Here is a 13,487-nt window from a genome sequence, read left to right as displayed (position 1 = left end):
AATTGCTGGCTTTGGGCCAAAATTTGAAACCATTATTATTATTATTATTATTATTATTATTATTATTATTATTATTATTATTATGGGTGTGGATTAACAGAATCATTAAAGCATTACCTGTGTCAGAAAAAATGTCCTTTCAATACAAGTGTACACACACACACACACAATATATTTGTCTATTGTATATTGATGTAATGTTCTGTTTGTAAACCTAAATGTGCTTTGATATATGTAGCTTTTCTATATTGAGTTGAAGGATGTAAACATTGACAAGAAGACTGAAAAACTAGAGTTTTTGTGAACAAAATCCCTTGAGACATTTGTTCTGCACCAAATTACACAGACACTTCCCTATCACTTTCACTGATACAAAATGTTTGGCAGCATTTTGTCAGTCTTTATGTTCTGAGTTTGAATTCTGCCGAGGTCAACTTTGCCTTTCATCCTTTCAGGGTCGATAAAAATAAGTACCAGCTGATTAATGGGGTTGATGTAATTGACTCAACCCTACCCCAAAATTGCTGGCCTTGTGCCAAAATTTGAAACCAATTATTTGTCGAACCAATGAAAGAAAAAATAGATATAGAAATAATTTTATTAAAAAAAATGTTTTACGACAAAATTTAAAGATAAATAAAATAATGAGCAAACATGGTGAACTTTAGTAAAAATATTTGTTACCTTGACCTTTGCATATGAACTGGGTAACATTTCTAAAATAAAATCATGTTCAGAATCAAGAAAAAGTCGAGCTACTCGATAGTAAAGATATGGCTCAGAGCCACCACATTCCTGAGACCAATGTAGGGTGTGTGCTAAGATTCGGTGAAATAATGCTTCTGAAAAATATAATAAATCTCATCTCAATCGTTTTGTAATGGATGTAAACAGTTGAGAATAGTTGTTTATAAAAGATCTTAATTCAGTAAGAATGATGGACAAAGTCTGGTGATAGTAAATACGGCCGGGCTAAATGGAAATATTATGATGTTAATTTGAAAATAGAGTTAAACCAAAACATTTTAATCCTTGTCTCTTAAGAGCTTAACAATCTCTTGTCTCTATGAGCTTTCATTTCAACAAAAATCATACAACAATTTCCAAGCAAGCAAACTGGAGTTCACCAGTCAAAAGAGAGACGTAGATATTCAAGCGATCGTCAGTCCTGCTAGAAATAGCAGCTGAATCGACTTTAAATCCAAACTGAACCATCTTAAAAAGAAAAAAGACACACTGGATACTGTACTCCAAGATATACAATGTCACAAAAAAATAGCCAAGGTAATTGCGACAGGAATGATTGTGATTGTAGACCAGCTTGATGAAGGTTGATCAAAGGCTAAACCAGAATAACACCATTCCTTATAAATGAAATCCAATTTAAAGATTCCTCAACATTGAAAGCATCAGAATTATTTTCATCGTAAATACACTTTCTTGGCTTGGTGTCATGCATAAAGTCAAAAGCTAATTTAATGTTATTTAGCTTCTGCCTTTGTCCAAAACTGCAATCTCCTCCTCAACTATGAAAGGGGTTCATTCTCTAGATAGACTGGTGCTCATATCTTAAACCACTAACACTTTCAAATACATTTATATCGATAATTGTTAAGGTAACACTTCCAAATGACTCCAACCTTCAGCTCATCAACTGTACCTGTCTTTTGTTTTCATCTCAGTTATCGACAATAGCTTCTGATCACCAGAACAGTTTGATACCATCTTAAGCATATATTAACCTTTATATATCACACAACGATTTCCTTCTTTTTATTACTCCTTTTCCATAAATTCAATTGTTCCCTTATCATGCCATCATAATATGCCTACTGGTTGCATACTTCACATTTAAAATAACTCTAACACACACACACACATATGTATATGCGTGTGTACACATATACATATATATATATCGTGTCTATAACAGGATCCAGGAAAATGTTAGGTTAAAATGAATGCAATCTATAAAGCAAAGCGAGTACAGTGTGAAGAAAAAGTATGAAACATGGTTTGCTCGTTTCATTTTTGCTTTTCACGGAATTGAATCATGTCACCACAGACGATTACCAGGCTTCATTCATTTTGCATCAAACCGTTTCTACCTGGAATCCATGCACTGAATACCCTCCAACAGTATTTCGTTTTCCCCCCAAAATAACATTTTCCTAATTCTTTTTTCATTGTATTTTCTAATGATGTTCAAATGAAAATGAATTTAAATGAAATTACATAAATTTTCAAGTACACACACACACACACACACACACACACACACCAATAAAATTGTATACTGGCAATTACAATGTTTTCATCACAGAAAAATTAGACAAGAGTGGAATGTGGTGGAGGTGTTACTGATAATGGTGGTGGTGATGATGATGGTAGTGGTGGTGGTGGTGGCTGTGATGATGTTGATGACAGTAGTGATAATGGTGATGGTGACGATGGTGGTGGAAATGAAGATATTTGTGTTAATTACCTGGAAGGAATCCATGAAAATTTAAATAAAAGGTGACAACATCTGAATTTCCTGGATGAAGCTTCTTGTTATCTCGTGGTAGATGAAACATCGAAGGTACATAATAACTAGCTCCTTTGCTGTTATCCACCTAATTGGCAGGAAAGAAATACAGAAAAAAAAAAGGTAAAGAAAAACAAAAAAAAAAAAAAAAAAAAAAAAAAAAAATGAAACCAGATATCCTCGATTCAACATTTATTTGCATTACCTTTTAACAGGCTTAATTTGTTGCTATGGGAGATAAGATCTGAAGAAGAGAATGTTTTTGAAATATTTTAATTAAAAATATCACGGATAGACAGAGTAAATGCCATCTTAAAATACTGAAGCAATTTCTGGCAGATGACTGCAAGAAGATATACCAGTCGAGTCTAAATAACCAAATTATCAGGAAATCTGAAGATCGATTATTTTAGATTTTCTACAAATATATTTATATGTGCATACGTGTTTGTTTGTACATATATATATATATATATATATATACACACACATATATATACACATATATATATACATATATATATACACACACGTATATATATACATACATATATACACAAACACATACATATATACATACATATATATATATACACACACACATACATATATATATTTATATATATATGCATGTATGTATACACACACGTAAGGTAAGGTAAAGGGTAAAGACCCCTTTCAGTCATGACTGACCATGGGAACTGGGCAGGGTTGTTTTATGGAAGACCAGCAGTCGCCCATGCATACCGGCCTCCTCTCTCCATGCCACTCCCTTGTTGTCTAAGGGAAAGGCAAAGGAGCCGATACAGCTTGGCACCAGTGACGTCACAACTCATTTCTACACATGAGTGAACTGGAGCAATGTGAAATAAAGTGTCTTGCTCAAGAACACAGCCCGGTCTGGGATTCGAACTCACAACTTGAATGGCTAGTGATTGGGCCTAGCCTCAACATGCACCTGTAAGCTGGAGAACAAGATTACAGGTAATCACAGTAATTCAGGACCTGTGGGGGATCCTTGATTGGCTCTAGGTGATTCTTGTCCCCACACCCCCATTTGGGGGACACTTTCATCATTGATATTCAATTGATACTTGTTGTAGTCATTGTTGTCTTCTTTTTGTTTAATCACAATTTCTCCTGCAGCATGTTCCATCTCTACATCTTGGGCTGTTGTGATCAATAAAGAAAAGATTATTATTATTATTATTATTGTGTGTTGAACCATCTGACCCCACTCCTACCTGATGTGAGTAGCCTTGCAGATCCCTCTGCAAAAACCTGTTCTGCCCCACCTCCCCTCATATTAATCCCCCCCATTCCCTAGCATGGAGCTGACCAACCCACCTCCCCAGGAGCTCACAACCCTATGAACTGCATGGCAACCTCAATAGTGCAGGTGGCACAAAAAAAAAAAAAGCATCCAGTCCACGGCTGTAAAGAGGTTGACATTAGGAAGGATATCCAGCCATTGGAACCATATCAAAGTAGACATTGGAACTTGGTGTAGTCCTTGGACACATCGGATCCAGTCAAACCATACCAGAATGGAACATGGACATTAAATGATGATGATGAAATAAAAGTGTCCTACCTTTGAAGGAATACGTTTACAGATGAGATCAAACTTTTGCAACAACCCCAACAGGGCTGCCTTATGTTCAAGTTCATCATTCCATAAATAATTTATCAGTTGCTCATCCAGAAGCCCATATTTTTCCAGTTGCTGTCGCTTCTCAACATAAACACTATCCTGTAAGAAAACTGACTTTTGTGAAAAAGAAAAAGAGAACAAACACAAAAAGATGTTTGCAAAACCCATAAACAATAAATATATACTGCGACCGTATCTGTGACAAGCTTGTCCAATGTCCTTCTACTTTCCTATAAAGAGAGCATAAAGCAGAAGGTTTATTTTATTGTCTGAATGGTTAACAGGGGTTCTCTACTGGTTGAGTACTGGAGTTTGACCACAAATTCTGGCCTTATACCAATTGAGGTCCACAATAAAGTATTTTACTTTCTGAGTCAAAGGAGGGCTGTTTCCAGAGCTTGGTGGAAGAAGGAGCATTTCCTAATTCCAAAAGGTGAAAGGACGAGCGGAATTATTGTGGTTTAAAGAATTAACATTTAAATGTTTAACTTTTAACATTTAGAAATAGAAAAGGGAAGCAATTCCATAGGGCAGTCGTCTTTCGAATGAGAGATTGGACGTGTTTTTTTTGTTGTTTTGTTTTATCTTTTTGTTTGATTTGTTTCTGTGATGAAAATGTAACTGGAAACACAGCAGGAGGTAGAAAGAAAAGAAAGAAACAGAAATGTCTAGGTTAAAGTTGAGATTGTTTACAGCTAAAAAAAAATATTATGCAACAATAATAGTCTGGAAATATTGAAATAACTATTTTGAGATATGAGGAAAGCAAAATAAGCTAATGGTTAACATATTGCACCATCAACTCATGGCATGGGAGTCTAAATCAGCAGAAGACACTGCTTCAACTGAGCTGGCCATTGGGTATGAGGAATACCAGGTGTATTTTGGGGGATAAGGTCAACAGACCTGATTATTCAGGGATGCATATTTCTGATCAAGAAATTCAAATATCAATATAGATGTGTATGTTTGCGTGTGTGAAATATAATTTTCTTTAGTTTATATGTTAATGTGTGTTACTGTCAGTGTTATTTATTTTTTCCCATCGTTTCTACACAGCATGGAGTAGAATGTAATGTCTTGGTTGGTGTCTAAGGAAAATACTCTAAGAGATAATTGTTCTCAAATTAATTGAAACTAAATAAATGCTGTAATATAAATATATAGAAATTATCAAATTGAATCTTCCCCCACCTCCCACAACTTAGGCATTTTCTCCTACAAACAGATAGGAAGTAGTTTAATTCAACGAAACCCAGGGAGAGGGTGGGGGAGGTAGAAAATTGATAATTTATAATTCGAAAGAAAATCCATAAAAAAATAATCAGGTTGAAAATTTTGTTGTTTTGTTTTTCTGTTATTTTCACAGAGAATTTCTCAAGTTATTCAAAAAAGGAAACTTTAATAACTTGTCGGTTTAATATCTTACTTCATCTTAAGAAAGTCTAATTAAAGTCTTCTCAATGAAAATATTGAAACAGAACCGATAAACTTTATACAAAACTTACTTGATTCAGAGGGTAGTTGGCAGTTATTACCCTACGGAACATTTCCACCAACCACTGGAGATTTAAAATGACAAGGCTGCGTAGAATGTTGTCGACTGCAGATAAACTGCCTCCATAGTAGATAATGACACCAAGATCGTGGTAGAAATCCAACATTGTCTGCACTTCTTGTTCATCTTCAATTCCAATGTCTAAAGCCAAGTCTGCCACCTGAGCTTGGAAGAAACAATAGCAACAGAACCAAAGTACTTTATTAAGCAATTTGTTTGTAACATTACACAAATCTAGAGTGTCTAAAGTTCATAAAAAAAAATTCTAATTACCTTAATCAAAATGTATTGTTAAGAATAAAAATATTAAACAGCTGCAGCAATATTTCATAAGTGAGAAACTGAATTTCACAAACTGAGACATGTTTTTATTGTTATCTTGAATGAGATAAAAGTTTGGAGAAAACTGTTTAGTTTTTCTGTGTTTACTGCAACAATATCGATGAATTGACAGAGTTGTTAGAATACCTTGTGGTATTTGTTATGGATGTGTGCATTTTTGAGTGAACTGTAATTGAGGTTGATTTCTCTCTGTGTTTACTTGCTTTGTAGAAATAGCAGCTAAATCTCACACAAATAAAACCATACTCTCTTGAAAAATAGAGAAGGACATGCAGGAAAAATGTAATCTATGTTAAAAGTTATAGTTGGAAAGATGAGATGGTCATGGCTAGGATGTCTTTCATTATAGATGTGCGTGTTCAATCAAAGATGACCTGAGGCTAAACAACAACAACAGAAAACCTTCATGTTTGTGTTTTAGTGATGATGATGATGATGATTCAAAAAACATCAGGCACAAACATGTTTTGAAGTGAAACCTTTTATATTATCGTAGGAAATAAAACAGAACAAGTATAAAACGTGCAAAACTCATTGAGCTTTTGTTCTGTTTTCTGTTCTGCCTTTTTGTCCTTAAATACATGAGAGGAACTGCAAGATTTGGAAATGAATGCAATGTGCATGATTCTCTGATTGTGGAACAGAAATCAATAAAGATTTTTCTTTTTTTTTTCGGGAAACAACTGAACATGTCAAATCTTTTATATTAGACAAATGTTCTGTGTTACATGATATGTGTACTGCTGGGCTGGGTAAGTTGGTAAACCATTCCATTATGAGGACATTGTCGTGGGCATGTGTTTTCAATGGATGGTTTTTCTGATTAAGCAATAAATAATGCTTATCTCAGCAGAATTAAGTCACCGTTTCCAACTTGTACAATAAATATTAAACCACTGACAGCAGAAGAATTACTGCCACAACTGCACCAAGTCTATGAAGTCAGCCATTTCTCAATGGATTAACAAACTGGAGGGTAAAGATAATATATTGATGTGGGAATAGCCATGTGGTTGAGAAGCTGGTTTCTCATGGTCTTGGGTTCAGTCCCACTGTGTGCCACCTTGGCCTCAGGTCAATCAAAGCCTTGTGAATGGATTTAGCGCATGGAAACTGAAAAGAAGCCCATCATACGTGTGTATGCATATGTGCAACCCATGCCAGCATGGAAACAGATTTTAAATGATGATGATGAATGTAGTCCTAGATAGACAGCACCTGAGAAACAGATGGTCATGGTTGGACTGGCACTGATCACAGCTCTGTTTGATCAGAGTTGGCCAGGAGTTCAACAACAACAACAACAACAACAAATACTTCTAATAACACAGAGAAAAGTCTTGACTAAGAGTAACATCCAACAGCTTGAAGAGAGCATGTGTATGCAAAGATATTTAGTAATTAGATTATATTTATGGATAATATTTAAATTATCAGAGGAAAGACTTGAATGAGAGAGTAACAAAAGTAATGATGTTATCAACACATCACAGGTAAACGAAGCTGACATTTACAGGATCTTTCATCCAATATCAATGGTAGAAGGATTCACTTTAAGATGCTCGAGAGACTTTGTGTTTGATTCCTGATTTCCATGGAATAAGAGTGAAACAGAAGCAACATGTACCAAACACAGGTGAGATTTGGTAAGAAATTAAAGATCAATAAGTGTGTGTGTGTGTGTGTGTGTGTGTGTGTGTGTGTACTTTTTGGATTAATAACTGAAGCTTCTCCTTTGCTGAATGCTGTGATTTTGCATAATGAATTAAAGGTGCTAAGCATGTAGAACTTAATCACCTACCTGGTCTATACTTGCATAATTATTACAATTGTCAATTAGCTGATTAATTATGTCTTCAAACTGTAACCATCTTGTGGGGATTTTTTCTCCCATGTATGGTTCCTGAAGAGCCACTTTCTGGATATGTTCACGTAAGAGACAAATCTAAAAATCAAAAAGTATTATAAATAATAATGAAAAATAATAATAATAATAATCATAATCATAATAATTGTAACTGCAAGAATTCTCTGCAGAGTTCTTGAAGCCTGACCAGTAAACAAGTGTCAGCTTAGTCTGCTGGCTGTGGACAGCTGACACTTTCCATTTTACCCAGTAAAATAAGCTGTGAGTCTTATAATAGTAATAAAACCCAGAAAAGAGTGAGAAATACCAGCCACTGCGAGACGCAATAGGAAAGTTATGGGGCATGAGGAAAGTAATGGTGATACTGGTGGCAATTGGAGCATTAGGTATGGACGCAGAACGGACACTCAGACACACACACACAAACACGCAGACACATGGACACACAGACACACATAAATAATCTATGCAATATATTAACACATGTATTCTGATTTTGAAAGCTTTTTCCCTATGAATGTCTTCCTGAAGAGCTCAAACCTGTACATCCTCTTCATCCTCACTGCCGTAGTTTTCAACAGCAAAGAATGGCTTTATTATGTGTTTATAATAAGGTTTCCCAATTAGAAATTCCTCCAGGGCATTGAACTTCTCCTTCACCTGCAAAATACAGCAAGATATTTTGAAAATAATATCAACAACAACCACAACAATTTCTTCCACAGGAACAATGATTTGGCCACAAGAGCCAAAACACTGGGGACAGTACAAGGACAATTAAAGACACAGCAGTAGTTTACATAAAGTAAAAACGACAAAATCTTCCAGTCTCCCATTCAGATTAAAAAGTGGAACATTATGTTGAACATTTATAGATGCTTGCAGAAATACAACCTCCTTACTTTATTGGATTCTAAGCAGCCGCTAATCTGAAGGCAGCACCTTTGCTGCTGTTTGCATTTAGCAACAAAGAGTTGTCTAGATCCAAGACCATCCACATCTTGAAATTCGAACCTTTAACATTCAGATTTTTTTATCACATGTATTCTTTTCTACTCTAGTCACAAAGCCTGAAATTTTGGGGGAAGGGGCCAGTCAATTAGATCGACCCTAGTACACAGCTGGTACTTAATTTATCGACCTTGAAAGGATGAAAGGCAAAGTCAACCTCGGCAGAATTTGAACTCAGGATGTAAAGACAGACAAAATACTGCTAAGTATTTCGTCCGGCTTGCTAACCACTCTGCCATTTCGCCATCTTTGTCAAATGTTTGCTTATTAATTGAGATTGTTTTGAATCAATCAAGCATTATTTTGTAGCTTCAACATTTCAATTAGTTTGTTTGTATATTTTTAAAATGGTACTGTAGGGTAGGTGTGAGAGGTTGGATGTGGTCAATTTTAATATAAAACAGATAGAATATTTGGGCCAGATATGTCCGGATTAAATGCTAAAGGATTAAGTTTTCTGCTCAAAGATGCATTTCCTTCTCTGAGAATCAAAGCCAAGTCCTATTAATCCCTTGGCCATGCATCTTCCACATTTGATCAACACAAGCTATTAAAATATGGCATTACTCCCAAATACCGAAACAAGAATGAGGCAAACATGCGTGGCATAGAACCAACATTCCGTCCGCAGATGTTTCCATTTTATACTTATTTGGTATTTGTCAAAGCTTGGCGTTTTGAGTGTCACTCAAGTTGAGTGACAGTTTCCATCACTCTGATCTGATAAGAGACTCTTACAGAGTTGGGAAGTGATCCATTTTCTTAGACACAACAACAAAATAAAAACTAAACTTACCATCTGTTTCAGGATGTCTTGGTCATCGTTTAAGCTGTTCCGATGAGTGCCGACTATAAACATTGGTGGTGAGAGTGTGGAGTTTGTGATTGTGTTCTTAGTACTCTCTGCTGAATGAGCATGGATAGACTTCATCCAATAATCTATGTAACCCAGATTGGACATGTTCTCAACAGTCTGGTCTTCCTTCAAGAATAGAAGAGATTTGCTATAAATATGGGAAAATGTTAAATTCATGCAGAGTACCAAAAACAGTGGTAATTCATTTAAAGTCACCTAGCTTAAAAACACTTGCATGCAGTTGGTTACAAAGATAAGGATTCCAGTTGGTCCAATCAATGGAACATCCTATTCATGAAATTAAAGTGCAAGTGGCTGAGTGCTCCACAGACCTGTGTCTACCCTGAATGTAGTTTTCAGGGAGATTCAGCATGACAGAGAAAGTGATAAGTCTGGCCCTTTGAATTACAGACACAATTCACTTTTGCCAGCTGAGCGGACTGGCACAGGGTGAAATAAAGAGTCTTGCTCAAGGACACAAGGCACCATCGGGAATTGAACTCGTGGCCTTATGATCATGAAGTAAATACCCAAACCACTGAGCCATGTGCCTTCACAACTAACTTACTTCTGTCCCAGTAACAACGAGTCAATAATAAATCAAGAGAAAACAGGGCAAAATGCTTAGCAGCGTTTTGTTCGTCTCTGTGTTCTGAGTTCAAATTCCACTGAAATCAACTTTGCCTTTCATCCATTCAGGGTTCTAATTCCTTTTTATTATTATTATCATTATCATCATCATCATTATTATTAAATGGTGGTGGTGGTGGTGGTGGTGGTGGTAGTAGTAGTTGTAACACTGTCATATGATAAAAAAACTGGGTCTTTGGATTTGCTTGCACTACCTTCGTGCCAGTTCCACCTATTACCATTTCTAGATCTGCAGTGAACTCGTTTATCTTGAGAGAGCAAAAGAGATTTTTATTGTCTTTATAATTGGATGGAATATCAAGAGATTATTGCAAACAAGAGATATCAACTATCATAACCGAACAGCTGTAATTTATGGAGAAATGGAGAAAAGGAAAAAGCTTACGTAAGTAAGATTGTGACATATAATAGAGATGTGGAAAAACTGATTGCTTATAGTGAACCATAGGAAAAAAAAAATACAAAAGTATTTAAATAAAAAATGGAAAATACACAGTGATTGCATAGTTGGAATAAGAGTCCTCAAGAAGCAAGAATATGGCAAGGAAGCATGGAGCTAAGCACAGAGAAATAGTTTAGAGAAAGGAAAAAAGAAACAGAAAAAGAACTTTGAAAAAATAGTAATTGGTAAGAAATCTTTGCTTAGAGGCTGAAGGTTAATGTTAAAGGAGAATCAAAGGTCTTTAGGAAAAACGAAAAATAACTGAAAAAAGAAAACAGGAATTTTATTTTAGAATAAAGAGAAAAAAAAAAGTTAAATGTCATTAAGAAACTGAAGATTTTATAAAGACGTGAACACATCTTGACAGTGTGTCCAGTGGCTATAAAAGCAGATGGGTCGTTTAGGGTTATAGAAATGTGGCAAAGTTCATGAATGTGAATCAGTCTGTATGTGAGAAGGAGGAGAATGGTTGTTCTAATTTACATAACAATTTACAGGACATGGCAGAGTAAATTGATTAATTAGGGAGATGGGAATGGCTGTGTGGTTGAGAAGCTGACTTTCCAAACACAAGGTTAAGGGTTCAGTCCCACTGTATGGGAGATTGGACCGTGTCTACAACTATGGCCCCAGGCTGACCAAAGAATTACGAGTGGATTTGGTAGACAGAAACTGTAAGAAGCCTACTCTGTGTGTGTGCATGTATACAGTGTATGTATATATGTGAGTATGAGTGTATGTGTGTTTGTGTCTTGACATTATGTGATAGCTGTTGTAAATGAGAGGCACTGTCATACAAGCAGAGATATTTGTTTCCAATCAAAAGCAATCTCAAATGTAATGGCATCAAAACGGCTAAGGAAATTCAGTTTTGTACGGGGCCTTTCTTGCACCAGGTTTCACCTACGATGGGAGAAATTCAAATGAAACATTGCAAACTAACAAAATACAGCTCCATCATGCAGTGCTCTAGCATGGTGCTTATCTACAGCCGAAAGACTGGACCCAACAACAGTTAATAATGGTGGGTGGGGGGGGAGTGCTTAGCAATGATAAGTAAAATTGTAATGTTATTATCAATCCAAATATGCTTGAGACACAGAAAATATATTTTGCTTGTTGACAAATGGTGTGTATACACCTAGATCAGCTCACAGCGCCACCTACCCAGACTGTAAGATGCAAGCATTTCAGAGTGATTATCTCCTCTTTGGTCTATGTAGGTGGTGCTATGAGCTGATCTAGGTGTATACACACCATCTGTCAACCAACGGGGTATATTTTCCATGACAAACATGCAGTGAGTAGCTTGTTCACCAGTTCAAACGTGCCTCAAGCATATTCCGACCGATAATAACAACACTGAATGGTCTCCAGCCCAAGACAAAAGACAGAACACAAACCATCAACTCATTGACCAAATGTTGCCAACACAAACCATCAACTCATTGACCAAATGTTGCCAACACAAACCATCAACTCATTAACCAAATGTTGCCAACACAAACCATCAACTCATTAACCAAATGTTGCCAACACACTGTCAACTCAGCTCAACTGGTTTAAGCAATATTTCAATTGATTGAAATTTTCAATAAATGTTTCTTAATGAATATAATTAGGAGTCTCTATAAATATTTATTAATTAAGTACGAGTCTCTACAAATGTTTAATAAATCAGACAAAGAATTCTATCGATGCTTAGTAATTAAAATTAGGTTCTTTGTCAATGCTTAACATTTAAAAGAAATCTCTTGAGAATTTACAGGAAGTTATTTGAAGTAATCAGTTGTAAGTGGTTTGATTTGCCACTTAACTCCGCCCTCATTAATAGCTATATTAATTACACCATCAGCACTGGCAATTATATATAATTTACATAGATATTTACATTATGGTAACTGTCTAAATGCCATTTATTAAATCTATTGAATTCAAATTTTTGAATGAAGTTGACAGAACAACGCATTTAATCCATATGGCATTTCTAGTTACCGTTTGTCTCTGAGTAATTCAAGGTGAACATTAACTTTGTTAGTCGGATATGTAATTAAGCGCTCACCCTCACTGATAACAAGGGAGCCTCTACATAGTTGCTTGACTTTAGGAAATAACAACCAAATCAGTCACAAATCATACCTATCAATGATGTAACATTTCAAAAGATGGGATGGTCATGGCTGGAATGCCTTATCTTAGAGCATGCTGTTCTTAACAATTGTGACAAAGTCAGGCAGTCACCATTTTAAGATCTAGAAATCAAAAGTCTGACTACCATTTTAACCCTTTTGTAACCAAGCCAGCTTGAGGGCCACCCCTGCTTCCTTCCCTCATAAAAAAACTTCTTGATTTAAAGTGATTTAAATAAAAACCTTCAAAATCTTATGTTCCAGACACCAACTTAATAATGACAAAGCTATTTTACTAAATAGTTGTATTGAGGGAGGTGGCTTTGTGCCAAATGACGAGAGGTCAAAGTATGAATAGGAAGGACAGAAACGAGTGTCTTGCACACACACACACACACACACACACACACACACACACACACACACACACACACACACACACACACACAC

General features: G+C 35.8%; 1 protein-coding gene across 1 annotated transcript in view; it reads right to left on the bottom strand.

The window, feature by feature from the left end:
* The window catches only part of LOC106875913 (uncharacterized), a 57,678-nt gene that overhangs the window by 16,322 nt on the left and 27,869 nt on the right, over positions 1 to 13,487 (bottom strand). The window contains exons 7-13 of the mRNA XM_052974355.1: positions 9,756 to 10,031; positions 8,489 to 8,608; positions 7,883 to 8,026; positions 5,690 to 5,899; positions 4,122 to 4,280; positions 2,486 to 2,615; positions 685 to 842 (exon numbers count right to left, since the gene is read on the bottom strand). Coding sequence (XP_052830315.1) covers positions 685 to 842; positions 2,486 to 2,615; positions 4,122 to 4,280; positions 5,690 to 5,899; positions 7,883 to 8,026; positions 8,489 to 8,608; positions 9,756 to 10,031 — 1,197 coding nt within the window. The remainder of the gene's footprint in view (positions 1 to 684; positions 843 to 2,485; positions 2,616 to 4,121; positions 4,281 to 5,689; positions 5,900 to 7,882; positions 8,027 to 8,488; positions 8,609 to 9,755; positions 10,032 to 13,487) is intronic.

The sequence above is a fragment of the Octopus bimaculoides genome, chromosome 18 (assembly GCF_001194135.2).
Source record: "Octopus bimaculoides isolate UCB-OBI-ISO-001 chromosome 18, ASM119413v2, whole genome shotgun sequence".
NCBI lineage: Eukaryota > Metazoa > Mollusca > Cephalopoda > Octopoda > Octopodidae > Octopus > Octopus bimaculoides.
Note: the sequence above shows the minus strand (reverse complement) of the source record. Positions and strands in the feature narration are given on the sequence as shown.